We start from the raw sequence: 19,455 nt of genomic DNA, 5'->3' as shown, positions 1-19,455 counted from the left end.
AAGAATTCAGCACGATTTCGAGATTTTCGTGTGCTATATAATTCACGTCTTCTGCATGAATTCGGGCGACCGCCTTTGAATCGCCTAAAATTTTGCGGGCCCATAAAAAACGACCTAAGAAATAATAGTTATCGCTTCGTCACGACCGTTCCTCGTTTTTTTTTTTTTTTTTGACGTCTTTTAACTATTAATCCTTCTGCTTCTCTCTCACAAACACACAAAAATATGGCAGTTCACCTTTCACCCCATTTGTTTTCATTTGGTTGGTTTTGAGTAGTAAAAAACGCCTCAAAACCCATATAACTAGTAATGTTCATGGAGTTTAATAATTCCAGCTTCTCTTATTTTCTAGCAATATATATCCTTCTTTGAAATGGAGAAGGAACGGAAACTTAGAACGCAACTAGCAATTTAGCATGAGAATACGTAGTCGTTTTTTAAAATTGAAGTGCATTTATAGATTTCAGTGAATCCACCTTTTTTGGATCCAAAACATAAATTCCGTTACCGGGAATCGAACCCGGGTCTCCTGGGTGAAAGCCAGATATCCTAACCGCTGGACGATAACGGAGTATTTTGATATTTATCGCCATCATTTAATATTTGTAATCGAAATCACATGACTGACAACGATGATCATTGTAAAAAGCTAAAGAATGATCACTACATTTTGTGTGGCCATTAAAAATTTAATCGCGCTCAATTTTACGTCATACCAATATATACAAGACAAGTATTTAATTAAGACTTCTAACCCTTAATTATTTTGCATTCTTACTTTATTAAATTAGTTAATTAGAATAAATTAATATAATTTAGCGTAAATACCAAATACGAATAAGTATTATAACTACTTATTTACTGCATCCATGCCACTCGTTTAGTCACGTCTGTTACAGCAAATGAGCCGTATGCGAACACATACGAGCCGTACATTTTAATTAAGAAAATCAAACTTAGATTTAGAAAAATAATACTCTCTATCTCAATTTATGTAACATTATTTTCTTTTTAGTCGGTCCCATAAAAATTGACATTTTTCGATATTTAATACTTCATTTGTCCCAATATGTGTCATATTTTCCTTTTTAGTATATTCCAAAAAATTTATCATACTTCCTTACTTAGAAACAATTTAACTTTAAACTTTCTACGTTACCCTTAATGAGATAATTAATAATCACACCAATATCTTTCGCTTGTTTAGACCACAAATTTCATAAGTTTTCATTTATTTCTTAAACTTTATGCTGAGTCAAATACCACCATATAAATTGGGACGGTGGGAGTAACATTTTTAACTTTTAAACTTTTTTGTTTATCCTTTATTTGATGATTATAGGCACAGAAATTTTTTCCAAAAACTTTTCTTTCATTTTTCACCTCCGTGCTTAGTCAAATATCATCACATAAATTAAGATCATTAATTATTGTGACTTATAGTAATATATATATATATATTCAAATATTCGTCAAAAATAAAAAATTTGATCTCGAAAAACGAAATGTGGAGGAGTCTCACTTCTCACACAGGAGAAAGAGTCTGCTTCTACTTTCCTGGTAGATATTATGGAAGACGTGCGCACCTCAATTAATTTCACGAGATAACATGTTACCTTCCACCACCAACAATACTAAGCAATGTATGTCATTTTCATTCGATAATTAAACTAGTGGATCCTCGGTGGTACTATTTTTTTCCAGGAATAGGGAGTTGTATCATTCCATGTGCTTTGGACATTCTTCTAAAACCAGTATTCACTTGTCTCAGATCAGATTCTCCATAACTCTGCTATGAAGTGACAATACTAGCAAGAGTTTTACCTTTTGGGGAATTGATGTTCACAACATTCATAGATGGTTAGTAACGTTCATTTGACTTGCATGCTTTAGTACATTTAAGTCTATCGGAAACATCCTCTCAACCTACTAGATAGGGATAAGGTCTGCATACCCTACACTGGGTTTTTTGTTTTAATTTAGTACAAAATTACAAATCACAGCATTGTATTTTACAATATGGTCCAAAAAGGGAAAGGGAAAAAGAACAGACAAACAGAAAAATGAGATGGAGATAATCAGTACTCACCAAGTTATAACAAAATGAATGCTTGACACCAGAAAGTGAGTTTTATCATTAGTAAAACACCAGAAGGTTTACCAATTTATAGGAAATATTATTGCATTACCTGTATCCACACAATACTTTCCAAATGAACCAAAAAAGAAATCGAGATAATACATCCCTTTCATCACCTAAGAGTCTGTACAATAAGATCGCCAAAATACCATCGCCTCAATCCACATGTTGATGCTTATTTACCACAACAGATTCCATGTCCATCAACACAATTCTTGTCTAACCTGAAATCTTACATAAACCCAAATGTATTTCTTTGATGTCAAGCAGTCACAAGACAACCTTCAAAATAAGCTTATCCACCGCAATAAACGTCAGCTCTTTATTCGTTCCAGCATAATTCAGGAGTGGTCAAAAGTTTCAGTTCAGCAAAATTCGCTGCCTATTTTGTAAAATAGTTGATACCATGCCTCTCATCTGTGCCTCGTTTCCTTCCTTCTAATGGGTCCCTAAATGTTCATTGGACTCTAGAATTTTGGCAGTTTCTAACTTCAGTACTCCACTTGTCACACAAGATAATTCCAGGCAAGGGGTAAAAGAATGGATCAATGTCAAAAGGAAAGAATGATGAGCGGAATTTGTAATTCCATTTTCTTAAACCTAAAGCTAACTATGAAAGAGACAAAAGTCACTGGCCCAACCTGGAATATGTATATATGCAGTAAGAAGGAAACCAAACAAAACCAAGGCTATTATCAGCTTACGTTCAATCCGAGTTGTCAGCTTCTTCATCAGAAGTCGCTGGAGTAAGAGTTGCTTCAGCAAGAGACTCTAGCATAAGTCTAACCTCTGAAGTGTCATCCAAATAATATTTAGCTTTGCTTGGTTTTTGTCCCACTGTGCAGGCAAATACTTTGGTATCATAAGAAAGAATATTTCTGGATAAAGCATCACCGATGATCTCAAACATATCCTCATCAGATCGATCATCACCAATGCAAAGCACAAAATCTGCCATTTTCCCTTTCTCTGCCAACGATGTGAAGATTTTTTCTGCAACTAAACCTTTGGTGACACCCTAGAATGGAAAAAGAGAAGTAAAGATATTCAGACCATGTGTTAGGAACAACATTTAAGCGACTGCAATCTACCAAAGATGGAGAAGTCAAACATCATCAATAGTTAGAATGAAACAACCAATTTGGTAGTTGGGAAAAGTATACATACCTGAGGTTTGACTTCCACAATGAACTGCCCACTTTTGACAGCAACAGGTTCATTTGCTAAAACACTCTCTAGATGATCAAGCATCTCCTTTGCCTGAGAAAACCCAAAGCCGGTATCCGCATCACGATACTGCCACACTATAGCACTTTCCTTTTTTTCAATGCAAGATCCATCTGTAGAATCTGTATAGGATTGCATTACTGGTTCGGCAAGATGCATCCAACCAAAATCAGAGTTCTGACTGCATGTTTGCCATTCCAGATCTTGTGACCATCTGTCACATCACAAGATAAACATCAGCAAAGTCAAAGAAGACAAGCTTGAGCTCAACGAAACAAATGAGGAGCTAGGGTGAATTCATGTGGTCCACTTACCAAACTACAAAAAGGAGAGAGGTATCTCAACAATAATTTCAAATGCTTTCTTCATCAAAAGAAATAAAAATATTAATTTCAAATACTTTTTTCCAGTAACAACATTTCAAATGCTTTATCAAATGCAAATCACAAGACAACAAGAATAGAAGGGGGCAATCTAGATGGTTAAGCTGAACAGAATTGAACCTTTTGCCAACTATATTTTGACTGTTGAACCCAACCTAATTCCTAATTTCCAAGACCCTGAAAGTACAAATTTCTTAACAATATAGTCTTCCACCATTAATTCTGGAAAAAAAAGTTACCTCCTCGGTCCCAATTTATGTGGGATACTTCCCTGTTTAGTCTGTCCTATAAAGAATATCATGCTTCCTAATTCAGAAACAATTAAACTTAGTCGCACAAAAGTCTACCCTATTTTAGAACACAAGTTTCAAAAGTCTTTATTTTTTTCTTAAACTTCGTGTCCGGTCAAACATTGCCACATAAATTGGGAGGGAGGGAGCATATTTTAGAAAGAAACATGAAAAACAAAAATACACATTTCATCAACTACATATTAGTATGAGAACCTGAATCCTATCTTGACAAGATCCGTGGCAAGTCCATTCCCCTATCAAAACTGTTTCTTGACATTTTAAGCATAGCACAGATTGCAGAGGCATCAATAGCTCAATGCAGAATACGACAGTGTTAGTAGATTAAACTGAGGAAGAATTGAAATGGTTAAGAGGTCTAAAGTTTCACTCAACTATTACAGGGACGGGAAGTTATGCAGACACTGGACGTTGGACCTGAACCTGATAGACTAATTTGGACCCTCCCACAGAATGATATTTTCTCCGCTTATTCGTGTTATAAATCCCTCACTGCCACTACTACTGGGACGATAATGGCGCTAGAGGATATGGAGAAGCAAAGCTCCACCTAAAGTAGCAGATCAATTGAATTTTGGCACATGAGGCTGCTCTGAGTCGAGGCAATCTGCAAAAGAGGGGATTGATTTTTTGTAACAGATATTATAAGTGAGAAGAGGACATCACCACCTGCTTTTACAGCTTCAAAGGGCATCACAGCTTTGGCAGCTACTTCGAACATTTTCCAGGTAAGGTCAGTGGCGGAACTAGGTACTGTCAAGGGGGTTCGGCGGAAAATTACAATGTGCGAATAGAGTAAAAATGATCTTCTTTTGTTACATATGAGCTATTGAATCCCCTTGACATGAAGAAAACTTCAAATATGTAAAGGGGTTTCAAAATTGCTTTAGGTCATAGGTTTAAATTCCAACTGTGACACCCTAGAATTTGCTTGACTCCCCTTGTATAAATTTTTGGTTCCGCCACTGGGTAAGGTAGACTCAGTGTCAGCTAAGGAGTTATTCTACAGTGGGATAAGGAAAGGAATTAACAAGGAGAAGCAACAGAAAAGGAAAAAAGTGTTGGCCGGCATTTTGGTGGAAAATTTGGAGAGAAAAGGATTCTCATAGTTATGTAAAGCAAAGAGGAAGACAAAAGTAACCTTATGTCCAGATGCATTTCAGCATTAGGCGTTCTGGTGTCAAATGAGCAATGTTTATAATTTAGACCATATACTCATATAGTTAGCTTCCTCAGTTAAATATATTGATTGGAAAGAAATAAGAGATGTTTTGAAGACCAAATGAATCATATTTCTTTTGTGAATTTATGCTTTTGGTGCAGGAGAAATATGATAGTGAACTTATTTCAGTATCTTGATTTTCCGGATGTTCTGGACTTCTGGTGATGTAATTGTAACAGCTACGGTCTAATTTTGTATCTTTGTAGTACCTCCTTGGTACTCTTTTGATGAAATTTATCTTATCTTATCAAGAAAATCATTATGGAAAAAATTGAAGCTAACATTTTGTTGGAGTTCTAAAATGTTCTCCCTTCCCAGTTTATGTTAAATTTTCCCTTTTAGGATGTTCTAGAGACGAAAATAGCATTCTATGCAACATCCCTCACAAATTTCCAGTAGATCCTTACGATATGAGGCTGGCCCTAGTAATTAACCGATCTAGTAACTACAAAGCTTAGAAATTACAAAGGCATGTTTGTTTGTCATAACGTAATTACTAGGCAATTCCATGTGTAGTGCTTGGTTTCACAAGTAGTGATTACACAGTTATATATGCTTGTTTTTGTTTTTCAAAATTTTTATTACATCAAGGGAGGGCGGGGGGAAGGGGAATACTACTGATAGGGTTTGAACCCTCCATCTCAACTGTGGAAGGCAAGAAGCTCACCAAGTGAGCACCCTCAACCCCATACAGTTATATATTTTTAATTTAAAAATAAATGTTCATTATCAAAAAAATTCAGTAAGTATACGAATAGTAAGAATTAGATCAATGCTATAATGATGAATGGGAGTGTCCTAAGGATAGCGTAAAAGCAATGAGAAAGGAGTGGAATAATATCATGAAAATGCTCAAGAATATTGTTTTACACCAAAAAATGCTCCCAGGCACTCTTCCCGGGATAGTTCTCTTTCCTACTTCCTAGGACTGTGGAACAACTTATTCCGGCATGATTTTCCACCAGAATTACTCTATCCTCTTCCTTACCTCAGTTTTCACCCACTGTGATCACTGCTTAGTCATCCTTTCTTTTCCCATCTACTCAAGCGGGTAGTTGTGATAGCTTTTCATGGAGGAAACCAGAATTTATTTCAATGCAAGCTTCAAATCTTTTGACATTACTAGGTGGACATCCAACAAAGACACATGGCATGACTAGGTGGAGAGAAGTCGTAATATGATGATACATTCTACTTTGAGCAAAAAGATTAAGGAATGGATTTGCACTGTTCTCAAATAAGCCTCGAAAGATCAGAAGATACAGGAGTATTCTGTCACTCTTGGGAGAAGGGAGATTGGTCATAATAATCCCTGAGTTAACTTTAAATGCGGGATGGAAAGATATAGCTTTTAAGATAGAAAGATTCATTAAATGCTCCTCACAACAGAACATATATTGTAAAAGGAAAGAGAACAAAAACACACCTCACAAAATAGCCATGTTCTGCTGCAAGACCGAGTTTCCCACAAGGAGAAAACCATTTGCTCAGGCTGTCCCTTCCCCTTCCACTAACGATAAAGACAGTATTGTTCGGATCACCACAAATTTTATTCAGGATTGAGATAACTTCAGGACTTGGAGACTTAATGAGAGAATTCTGAGGCATCATAGTTCCGTCATAGTCAAGGAATATGGCCCTGCTCTTAGACTTAATATAAGCTGACTCAATATCATCAATTGAAAGCTTTCTAAAGTTAGGGTCAAGGGCCACAACTCTGAACCCAAAGCCCAAACCAATGCCGTAGCATCTTTTTCTAAAGTGATCCATACAAGTCCTCTCCATATCTTGCAAGAAGCTTCTTGCCCAATAAGCAACATCGTGGGTGCTAACGTAACGATAATGCTTTTCATGTCGTAGCTGCTTCTCTGGTTCAGCCATAGATATAGCCTCATTCATTGCCTCGGCAGTTGCTTCAACATTCCACGGGTTGACTCGAATGGCCCCACTCAGTGAAGGTGAACACCCAATGAATTCAGATACAACTAACATGCTCTTCTTAGGTTCATCTACATCTGAATCTGCTTCTGAGCCAGACATTCCTTGTCGACAAGCAATGTACTCATACGGAGTTAGGTTCATCCCGTCCCTCACAGCCGTGACAACAACACATTCTGCAATACTGTAATATGCCATGCGTTCACTGCTTGACACGGGCCTATCAATATAAACTATAGGCTCATATCCAGGCTTGCCGAATTGCTTATTGATTCTCTTACAGCTTTCCGATATCTCAGCCTGTATTTCCTCAAAATCTACTCCTTTACCCCTCGTAGGATTTGCAATCTGGACCAACACAGCCTGCCCTTGCCACTTGGGGTGCTGTTTGAGCATCTGTTCCATAGCTAGAAGCTTTAAGTTTATACCTTTGAAAATATCCAGGTCATCGGCACCAAGCAACACAGTTTTCCCTTCAAATTGCTGCTTTAGCGCCTTAAGCATCAACTCTTTCGCTGCAAGTTTCTTCATGGACTCAATATGACCCATATGTATCCCGACGGGCATAATCTTGATGCCTACTGTCCGTCCATAGTATTCTAACCCTATATAACCTCTTTTAGACTGATACTCTAAACCCAACATCCGACTGCAACAAGAGAGGAAGTGTCTCGCGTAGTCAAAAGTGTGGAATCCAACAATGTCAGCACAGAGCAAAGCCTTGAGTATTTCCTCTCTAACAGGAAGTGTCCTGTAAATCTCAGATGAAGGAAATGGACTGTGAAGGAAAAACCCCATTCTCAAACGATTGAACCGCCTCCTCAAGAACGTAGGCAACACCATCAAATGATAATCATGAATCCAAACAAAGTCATCCTCAGGATTAAGAACCTCAACTACTTTTTGTGAAAACAACTTGTTGGCAGAAACATATGCTTCCCACATAGAGCGATCAAAGCGGCCTCCATGGTCAGGTGAGAACGGCAACATGTAATGAAACAGTGGCCACAAATGCCTCTTACAGAAGCCCTCGTAATATTTCTCCACAATATTTGGAGGAAGAAATGCTGGAACACATCTAAACTTATCCAACAGATAATTAGAAACGTCATCCTGTTCAATCGGGTCAACATCAACACATAACGACCCAACATATAGCACTTCCATGTCTTCAGGTAATCCATCCTTAAGTCTCAAAAGTAAGGAGTCCTCATTCCAACTAAAGCTCCATCCTTTATTGTCTGGTCTCCTTTTTGCTTTCAGTGGCAACAGATTCGCCACTATAATCATCCGATCACCGGCCAGCGAAGACGGATTCTCAGATGAAACACTATTAGCCTGGTCATCATCCAGCTCACAAATACTCCCAGGTACTGTCATTACCCGTGGCATCCGTCTCCGCTCCCTCTCTCTTCCCATTGTCGGAAAATTCCCAGACGCCAAATCTAAAAGATTGGTATACGATCTCGAAATCATTTTTACTAATATTCTTTACTGTCTTTTCCAAGCACAAAGAAGTCTCCCTACAATGCAATCCCAACCCCTCAATCGGGTAGTTCTTAATTACCTGCAACGACATCAACTAGTACAAGTTACATACAAATAATGACAGCAACAACAAGAATGCCTCAAACTAGTTATGTTGGTCAATACAAATCCTCTATATTCATTCGTTTCTTTTTCGGCCTAGTTCATTGCAATACAACAAACTCTACAAGTTTACAAACAACTAGCTAAAACATAAAACCAGTGGCATATCTAAGTTGAAGTAAGGGAACCAATCCCCTTCATTGAGAAATTATACTGTGCAAATTGGGCAAAAATGAATGTTTTGGATTATATATAAGCTGCTGAATCCCCTTTACATAAGAGAAAATTCTAGTGAAATGGCAAAAGGGGTTCAAAGATTGCTACTTTGGAATTCCCCTATATAAATTCCTGGCTCAGCCACAGCATAAAAGCCTAGCCCAAGACATCCTTATTGGTCATATACTATAAAACCAAACCACACGCAAAAATAGAAAAAAATGCTAATTGAAATAAATCAGACAAGCCCATATAAAGTAACTAGCAAAAGATATGATCTTTAAACTATGACACACGAAATCAAACTACAGCATTTCAAATCTTGGTTTTCAGATAAATCAAACCAACAGAAAAACAAAAAAGTACTAATATTTGGGAAAATAAATCAAAACCCACCTCAGATATTCAATTAGCAAAAACCCCTTTTCAATTCTTGGCAGCAAAAATTAAAGAAGACTTGCAGCATTCCAAAATATTGATTTTTCAGATAAATTAAACCAATAAACACAAAAAGTACTGATTTTTTGGGAAAATAAATCAAAACCCACCTCAGATATTCAATTTGGAGAAACCCCTTTTGAATTATTGGCAGCAAAAAATAAAAAAGATTCGATCTTGCAAGTTTTCAAGATTGGTGAAAGTCTAGGGTTTGAACAAAGAAAGAACCTTTGTTGGGTTTGTTTGTTCTTTATGTAAAATAAAATTAAAATAAAAAAGTGATCCACCAATATTATTATGTACAAAGAAAGTTCCTGAGCTGGATAAATGAATATTCAAACAATAATATAATTGTTGAATATAATTAGTAGGTGACAATTGCTGACCATGAAACAAAAACGTGAGCTTTCAAATTATGGTAGTGCCTATTTCTGTCACCAAAGGCTAAAGCCACCGCCAACCAAAAGGAAAAATAATAAAAAAATAGTAGATGGGACTACAAAAAAGGTAAATTAGACCTTACATCTTTTTTTCTTTTTCCTTCTTTTTTAAAAAGACTTATCTCACAAGTAGGCACGTTGGGAATGTATCCGTATCATCGAATACAAACTTTTAGCAAAAAAAATAATATTATTACAATTTGTGTTATAATAAAAAAAGTGCAAGTGCTCAAAATTATTAATCTCGATATATCATATTTTACTAACTCAAAAAAAAAAAATGTTGCCCCAGGAACGTCCTTTGATGCCATATTATGGCTAGTAAATCTAGATTTTAATTTAATATGGTGATGAATTGCTTATTTCATATATAAATATCATCATCTAATTTGCCGTTAACTTTGAGCCTAAAATAATCAATTACCGTTTGATTTGGATAGATTTATATTGTTAGTAGAATAAAGGGATAATAATGACATGCGGCTACCTAGATGCAACACTAATGACTTGTAAAAGGATAAAAAACTTAAAAGAACTATAAAAATGATTTCTCAAGCTAATTAATCGATTCAAATATTAATTGACATAAAGCAACAAACAAATTATCATGCTTTAATGAGGTAATCGGGCATTATAGCGTTAATGTATACGTATGATGTTGAGTCATATGGAAAAAATATAAATAATGGAGGTCTCTTTATTGCGGATCTAGAGTTTCTATAACATTGATGCACCAATAAAGAAAGGAGAAAAAATTACTAAATATGAATTAATCTCTACTCCTCTAGATAAATAACTCAATATTCAACCAAGTGCATTATTTAGTATCTTTGCAGCATAGGTGCCAGCATATAATATTAGATCAATTTTAAAAAATATATACATAAGATATCTAATTTGGCAGAAAGGCCGTGAGTTCATGTGCCCCATAAATTAGGCTTAAATTGCCCATTTCTTTATATGGTTTTAGATTATTCTCACCTCATGAGCTAATTTTTGAGGTTGAGCTAAGCCCAAACAAATTTTTTTTATTATGGTATCAAAGCAGGGCTCATCAAGAGCTCCCGTATTATAGGTATTGAAGAGAGTCCCACATGGTCGTTTACTGGATGGGTGATCTCTCTAAATAGCTTCGGCAAATTCACCTCATGAGTTAGCTTTAAGGGTTTAATTAGGCCAATGTCCATTTATTATATGCTCAATCATTCATATATTTATTCAAAGTACATAATTAAGAACTTCTTACACAGTTCAAATAAGAAAAAACTTAATAAGCAAATGTTAGTTGATTTTAAAATTCTAAGTATTAGAGAAATATTAAATTATAATTATTTTCAATATAAAATCTAGGGTTTTCGTTCTTTAAAATAGTGTGGATAAATAGCGTGCACCTTGATTAATTCACTTAGTACAATTATTTCTAGCAACATATGTATTACTCCATCATTTTATTTTATATGATACTATTTTCGTATTAGTTAGTCTCGAAAAAGAATATTATATTTTATATATTTAAAAATAATTTAACTTCAAGTTTTTCATTGTATCCTTAATGAAATAATTTTGAGGACTGCCTGCTAGAGTGTCAAAAAAGCTTTAAAATCGATGGAACCTAATCGAACCAATTTTAGGTTTTCGAAAATAAAAATAATAGGTTTTGGATAAACTTATCGAACTAATTTTGAGTTTTCTAAATAGAAACAATAGGTTTTGGGTAAATTTATAATCGCATTGAATAATTAGGTCTGGTTAAAATCTTAATTATAAAAACCAAAAATATAGTGACAATATAAAATAAATTAAGTATTATAAATTAAACTCATTTATCTACCGTGGATTAAAGAGAGGAAAGAACTTGAACGAAATCACTCAAATGAAATTGAAATTTGAACCTAATGAATGCCTACCCCAATATTATCCTTTTCATCACTGAAAAAGGTTCAACAAAAATGAATTGTGATGTATCGGTCAAATGACGAAAAGAATATGAGGGTGATGTAAGAAATTAGATCGTGGCTTCAAAAGGAGGGTGAAAAAAGGTGTATTTGAAATTGAGTTCAAAAAATAAATTTACAAAAGGTCAAATTAGGTTTGAACACTATTTCGCATTAGTCTGTTTCAAAAAAGAATATTATATTTTTTATATTTAAAAATAATTTAACTTAAGCTTTTCATTATATCCCTAATGAAATAATTTTGAGGATTACCTGCATGAGTGCCAAAAAAAGTTTAAATCGATGGAATCTAATCGAACCGATTTTAGGTTTTCTAAATAAAAATAATAGGTTTTTGATAAACTTATCGAACCGATTTTGAGTTTTCTAAATAGAAACAATAGGTTTTGGGTAAATTTATAATTGCGTTGAATAATTAGATCCGGCTAAAATCCTAAATATAAAAACCAAAAAAGACACTAACAATATAAAATAAATTAAGTATATATAAATTAAACTGGTCATTTATCTACCTTCGATTAAAGGGAGAAAAGAACTTGAACAAAATCACTCAAATGAAATTGAAATTTGAACCTACTGAATGCGTACCCTAATATTATCTTTTTTGTCACTAAAAAAGAGTTCAACAAAAAAGAATTGTGATTTATCAGTCAAGTGACGAAAAGAATATGGGGTGATGCAAGAAATTAGATCGTGGCTTCAAAAGGAGGGTGAAAAAGGTGTATTTGAAATTGAGTTCAAAAAAGAAATTTACGGAAGGTCAAATTAGGTCTGGACATGAATTTTATTTAAAGAAAAATTTATTATATTTAAGAGTAGAATAAAGAAATTTATATAATATTAGACGTTCATACTACATTAGGAAACTTACATAAAATATAAAAATTAGGCCGCACTCTCACCGTTATACTTTAAAGAAGAAGTCAAATAACTCAAAACTAGGTGGGTGATTTTCGGAAAGACTAGCCACCACTGAAACATTAACCTACAACTCCCTCCGCTTCAATTTTATATCATTGTTTGACTTGATATAACATTCAATGAAGAAAATAAAAATTGAAACTTGTAATTTTAAATAATCTATAAATTTCTAATAAGCAAATGTTAGTTGATTTTAAATTTTTAAATATTAGTGGAATGTTAAATTATAATTATTTTCAATGTAAAATATTGAGATTTCGTGCTTTTAAATAGTGTAGATAAATAGTGTGTGAATCAACTCGTTGTGCACCTTGATTAATTCACTAAGTACAATTATTTCTCACCACATATGCATTCGTTTTATTTTATATGATACTATTTCCGTATTAGTCTGTTTCAAAAAAGAATATTATATTTTATATGTTTAAAAATAATTTAACTTTAAACTTTTCATTGTATCCTTAATGAAATAATTTTGAGGATTGCCTGCAGGAGTGTCAAAAAAAACTTTAAAATCGACGGAACCTAATCGAACCAATTTTAGGTTTTCTAAAAAAAATAAAATAGGTTTTGGATAAATTTATCGACCGAGTTTGAGTTTTCTAAATAGAAACAATAGGTTTCGGGTAAACTTATAATCGCATTGAATAATTAGGTCTAGTTAAAATCTTAAATATAAAAATCAAAAATATACTGACAATGTAAAATAAATTAAGTATTATAAATTAAACTCATTTATCTACCTTGGATTAAAGGGAGGAAAGAACTTGAACGAAATCACTCAAATGAAATTGAAATTTGAACCTACTGAATGCCTACCCAATATTATCCTCTTTATTACTAAAAAAAGTTCAACAAAAAAGAACTGTGATTTATCGGTCAATTGACGAAAAGTATATGGGAGTGATGTAAGAAATTAGATAGTAGCTTCAAAGGGGGGGGGAGGGGGTGTATTTGAAATTGAGTTCAAAAAAGAAATCTACAAAAGGTCAAATTAGGTCTGGACATGAATCTTATTTAAAGAAAAATTTATTATATTTAAGAGTAGGATAAAGAGATTTATATAATGTTAGACGTACATAATACATTAGGAAACTCACATAAAATAGAAAAATTGAGTCGCACTCTCACCGTTATACTTTAAAGAAGAAGTCAAAAAACTCAAAACCAGGTGGGTGATTTTCTGAAAGACCAGCCACGAGAAAGTGTGCAACAAATGTTGTATTTATAATTACTTATTTGATCATAATTCATGAGTATTTGTAAATTATACTCTAACTGAAACATTAAAATAGAACTCTCTCTGCTTCAATTTTATTTATCATCGTTTGACTTAACATAACATTTAATCAAGAAAACAAAAATTGAAATTTGTAATCTTAAATATTCTATAAATTTGTTAGGTAATAAATTTTTAATCACGTGATCTTATATATGTCATAGCATTTCTGTGCCTATAAAAGGTTCACATTAAAGAAATACTAAAATGTGTCCTTATTTTGGCGGACTAATAAAAAATAATATCAAATAAAGTAAAATGAAGAAAGTAAAGTTTAAATCTGTATATTGATGTTGTGCTATAATTCCATATATTTTGACGTTATTTACCTTACTTGCTTGTTGTTTGGATGCTAATTTGTATGACAATTGAGTTTAATAGAGTTTATTTTACGTGTAGGAATGCTTATACATGAAGTAGAAAAAAATTGCATGAAATGGTATCTCAAAACTACAAAATGGAGCAATAAAAGAAGACGTGCAAAGCAATGAAAAGTCTCGGTTATAGACAGTACAAGGCTTTGTCCGGGACATTGTCATTGGCGCCTCTGACAGTGCCTCGCGGGAAAATATTGGCGCCTCTGACAATGCCTCGCGGGAAAATATTGTAGCCTTTGACAGTGCCTCGTGGAGTAATGTTGGTACCTCTCACAATGCCCCGCGCCGATAATTCTTATCCGAGCCACTTCTATTTTCTCATTATGTTTGGACGTGTAGACCTCAATCCTACCATATAAATACCTCCTAAACTTATTAGAGGGGGAGATTATTGGAGAGGCAAAAGACTACGGACCACTTGGAACAACGAATCACACGAGTTTTCTCTTCCGTTCTTCCTTAATCTGTATTTGAATGCTTTCAATTATTATCGCGATTGTTAGTATGGTTATGAGTAGCTAAATTTTCTCATCTAGGATTTGATGGAACCTTTTGAATGATGATTTTCTGTTGCATTTAATTTAATTTAACCTTTTGAATTTATTTATTTGTTCAATTACGTGCTTATTTCAGTTGATTAAATGGTCATCGATTGACTGTGCCTATTTATTATGTGTTGCTTGAGAAAGGATACATATTTAGGTGGTTGTTGAACAACGTCACTCCCAAGGTATATGAGAGATTAATACGGCGGGTTTTAAAAACGGGATTAGAGATAACGAAACTTTGACGTGCTCATAGTGAGTGGTGGAAAAGTGCGAGCGAGCGTAATTCGAGAGAGAATTACGATAAGTCGAGTGCTCATAATTTGTAGAGAAAACTTCGGCGAAATTGTAGGAGACGTAGCCGGAAGGATTCCGACAATTGGAAAATTCATAACTCCGGGGTTTTCTAATCTTGTCTCCAACCCTTGGTATCCTTAGTTTTTAATTTACTTCTTTAATTTGTTAGTTAATTAGTTAGACATAAGAATCTTAATATTTATAACTTAGGAATTGTTCGAGCTTGTCTTCTAAGTGATATTGAACAGTTATAGTGAAACCTTAGTTTTCTGTGGTATTCGACTCCGGACTTTTACACATGATTATATTTACAGCGACCGCTTATCCTTTTATTTGGCGTTGTTGCCGGGGACCTAACGGTGTAGTTGTAGCTGTATATATTGCTAGGTTTCAAGTTTTAACTTTTATTTTATTTTGTTTTATTTTTTATTTTATTTTATTTTATTCTACTTGTTGATTTGAGAAACATGACATCTTGAAACTATGGAAGTTTAGGTGTTGGTAATTCTACTATTGATCCTCATATATATTGTGAAGAAAATCACCCATGGCAAAATTATCAAAATATTTTCGCGAGCGAGTTATGTGCACCAACTCAATCTTATGTATGTGATATGTGTGGCGGTCAAGATGATTATTTTCATGGTTGTACTTATATTTCTTATCCTCTCTTCCCCCCCCCTCCAATCCCCCCTTCTTATTATGATGGTTCTACTTGTGAAGTTAATACGAACAAAGAACCTGGGGATGCGAGCCTGAAGGAGATCAAGGATATGTTAAAATGCCTTCTGTAATAAAATAATGAGAAACAACTGCAGATAGAAAGGCAAGAGGCAACTATTCGCAACTTGAAGGCTCAAGGGAGTCAAGTGGTCGAAGCTTTTAATGCTCAACAAGCCAATATTGGGGATAGTAGCCAAAAAGAGCGTGATTTCGAGGTGCTATTGGAGGAGGTCAGAGTAGAATATCAAAAACCTAGCCAACTACAATTTGAGGATGTCGATGTTGAAGACGTGAGACTAGAGTCAGCCAAGTACATTGAGGATATATATAAATTTTATTGACTCTAGTATCATTGATGTTGAGGATGTTGAAAGTCCTGAAGTTCATGTGTTTGAGCGCATTGGTCCTCACTCCAAATATTTTTTCACATTGTGCTTGGATAATGATATGGAAATAGAGTCATCCGAGTCGATTGAGAAGTCAAGGAATGAGGAACAAGGTACCTACATTCTGAAATTTTTCTTACCAGAAAGATAGGACTACATACCTCATCTAAAAGCCAGGAAATGTAGAATAGTACAATGGTTGCTTGGGCCAATTAGATTTGTTCCACCACCCCTGGAGCATAACCGAAAACTTGAAGCCAAATTGGGGGCTCAATTCATAAGCTCGAGGTGGAGGCAGAAAATGGTTCACACCGTGCCGCAACGTTAAATCAGGCACTTGTTGGGAGACAACCTAACTTTACTGCTTTCTTTTATTTTTAGTTTTTTAATTATTTTTTTATTGTATTATTTTTGTAGTGTTATTTTTTATTTTTTAGGAGCATGGAAAGTGTCACGACCCAATTCTCTTATAGGCCATGATGGCACCTAAAGTCACCGCTAGGCAAGCCAACAGTAAATTAAACCATGTTGTTTTTCTTTTAATAAGTTTTCAGGTATTTGAATTCCATTAATTAAAAGGTTAAGAAACTGCAAAATTTTAAATGAACAGACGAAAGCAGCTGAGCGCAATTATAACAATAAAATAATCCAAAATCATATGTCTGCTAGTGTGTGTGCCAAGACCTGGTGTCACAAGTCTAAATAGATTATACAAAACTCTAGCTACTGTATGAAATAAAAATAGGCAGAAATAAATGTAAAGGAGAGACTCTAGGTACTGCGGAATGGTTCAGGAAACAGCTCACCACTAGGCCTCGAGATATTTGGGATGTGCGCCGTAGGACCGCCAGATGCACCTGCCTCAGATCATGCACAATTAGTGCAGAAGTGTAGCGTGAGTACATAAACAACATGTACTCAGTAAGTATCTAGTCTAACCTCGAAGAAGTACTGACGAGGGGTCGACTTCGACACTTACTATGGGCTAACAATATGAATACAGAAATTCTAAATAAGCATGAGTTGTGTAAATGATAATAATAACTCGTTAACAAATAGGAGCAAATAATTCTTTCACAAATTAATAATTTTCAAATAAAATTCCCGTCATCAATAAGTGTAATCAAGTATGATTAGGCTCCGAGTATTATTAAGCATGATTTATGATGAGGTCGTACGGTCCGATCCAGAATAACGTTTACACTGCCGAGTGACGTGCAACACGATCCATAGATGTAGTTATCTACTACCGAGGCGTTCGGCCCGCTCCACAAGAAGAGATGATACTTTATAAGCATTTGACTTAAATGTTATAACAAGGCTAATACACAATGTAATAAAATTTCCATTAACGGTCAAGTAATTCGCTAAAAATTCCAATAAGTGAAATTCGGCCTTTTATAATTCCTCCAACAAGTTCTAATATAATTTAGGCACTTAAATTAACAAGTTGGGTACAAACATTACAAGTAATTCATGATTTGGGTCCTAAACTATCCGGGCATAAGCATGAATAGTAGCTACGCACGAACTCTCGTCACCTCATGCATACGTAGCCCCCACAATTAGAAGCAAATATTAATTTAAATCACCTATAGGGTAAATTCCCTCTTACAAGGTTAGACAAGAGACTTACCTCGTCTCAAGGCTCACTTTTCGGTCACAATTTCACTCTAAAGCCTCAACTCGGTGCCGAACAATCCAAACTAGTCAAATGTTATGTAAAGTAATCAATACATGTTCAAAAGTTCATATTCTAACTATTAGAGTGATTACCCAACCCCAATTGTAAGATTCTTAAAATTCATCCCCGGGCCCACGTGCCCGGATTCTAGAAGTTTTCGAAGGAAGTTGTTACCCATAACCTCACGAACTCAAATATACAATTTTCACTCCATTCCATAACCATTTTCTTGGTTAAATCCCATTTTTATCAAAACCTAGGTTTTCTATCTAAATTCACAATTTTCACAAATTTACATGTTAAAATTTACCAATAATCTATGTATTTAACTCACATTGGATAGAAATTACGTACCTCCAAATAGCTAGTGAAAACCCCTCTCTAAGAGCTCCAAAAATCGCCCAAAGAATGTAATAAATGAACTCATAATAGCTGAGTCCCAACTTAAATAAAGGTTCTGCCCAGCAGAACTTCGCACCTGCGGTCCCTGGGCCGCACCTGCGGTACCGCTTCTGTGGAACTAGGTCCGTTTCTGCGGAATTCCTCAAGCCCAGTGCTGTCCGCTTCTGCGGACGGGATCCCGCTTCTGTAGTCCTGCTTCTGCGGACGCGAAGCGCAACTATGGCCTTCGCGCACTTGTGGCTCTTCATCGCAGAAGCGAGGCCGCTTCTGGGCACACCTCTTCGCTTCTGCGGACCACTGGCCAAATGTTCCAAGGCCGCTTCTACGGCCAAATGCACGCATCTGCGGGTTCGCACCTGCGACCAAAAGCTCACAGGTGCGGGCATACCAGATCGAGTGCACCAGCAGCCCTTTTGTCATGACCCAAAATCCCACCACAGGAGTCGTGATGGCACCTAGTCTCTAAGACTAGGTAAGCCGATTTCCATTGTATTTTTGAAGCCGTTTTTTTTAATATGTAACCAAAACTAACAGCGGAAATAATTACAATATACAACCTCCCAAGACTGGTAGTACTGAATCACGAACTCTAACTGAATACATAGAATGATTACGAGGACCGAATATACAATACTGTTTGATTACAAGTTAATAGTACAATGAAATGAAAGGACTCCTTGGAACTGCGACGACCAAGCAGCTCTACCTTGAATCCTTACGATCCCACTTTAACTCTGCTCAAGTCCGTTATCTTCAATACCTGGCTCTGCACAAAAATGTGCAGAAGTGTAGAGTGAGCACACCACAGCGGTGCCTAGTAAGTATCAAGACTAACCTCAATGGAGTAGAGACGAGGTACAGTCAAGACACTCACTAGTCTAATAGCCCGTGCAGTATAATGTACAAGATAGTAGGAAACAGATAACAATAAGGATATCATAAAACAACCAGTGATATGCACAGCAAGACAACACAACACCA

The 19,455-nt window shown here is 35.2% G+C and overlaps 1 protein-coding gene and 1 non-coding gene across 3 annotated transcripts; both read right to left on the bottom strand.

The window, feature by feature from the left end:
- Positions 1–499: 499 nt before the first annotated feature.
- TRNAE-UUC (transfer RNA glutamic acid (anticodon UUC)) lies at positions 500–571 on the bottom strand. Its single transcript has one exon. It is a non-coding gene; the product is annotated as a tRNA-Glu (tRNA).
- Positions 572–2,111: 1,540 nt separating this feature from the next.
- On the bottom strand, positions 2,112–9,830 carry LOC104119194 (probable alpha,alpha-trehalose-phosphate synthase [UDP-forming] 7). Of its 2 annotated transcripts, none has more exons than XM_009630632.4 (4): positions 9,576–9,830; positions 6,710–8,788; positions 3,308–3,581; positions 2,112–3,158 (listed from the first exon to the last, which is right to left on the bottom strand). In XM_009630632.4, the coding sequence occupies exons 2-4, from the start codon at positions 8,695–8,697 to the stop codon at positions 2,847–2,849; spliced, it is 2,574 nt and encodes an 857-aa protein (XP_009628927.1). In that variant the 5' UTR covers positions 8,698–8,788; positions 9,576–9,830; the 3' UTR covers positions 2,112–2,846. The 2 variants fall into 2 exon arrangements, with proteins under 2 accessions (XP_009628927.1, XP_070038043.1); XM_070181942.1 differs by lacking the exon at positions 9,576–9,830 and adding an exon at positions 9,424–9,546.
- Positions 9,831–19,455: the final 9,625 nt, after the last annotated feature.

Source organism: Nicotiana tomentosiformis, chromosome 8 (assembly GCF_000390325.3).
Source record: "Nicotiana tomentosiformis chromosome 8, ASM39032v3, whole genome shotgun sequence".
NCBI classification, from domain to species: Eukaryota; Viridiplantae; Streptophyta; class Magnoliopsida; order Solanales; family Solanaceae; genus Nicotiana; species Nicotiana tomentosiformis.
Note: the sequence above shows the minus strand (reverse complement) of the source record. Positions and strands in the feature narration are given on the sequence as shown.

Excerpts from the sequence above, each read along its gene's own strand:
- LOC104119194 (XM_009630632.4), bottom strand. The coding sequence starts at position 8,697 with ATGATTTCGAGATCGTATACCAATCTTTTAGATTTGGCGTCTGGGAAT. Across the intron at positions 3,582-6,709 it reads GAACATGGCTATTTTGTGAG|ATGGTCACAAGATCTGGAAT; the intron begins GTGTGTTTTTGT and ends GTGATGTGACAG. Across the intron at positions 3,159-3,307 it reads TTGTGGAAGTCAAACCTCAG|GGTGTCACCAAAGGTTTAGT; the intron begins GTATGTATACTT and ends TTTCCATTCTAG.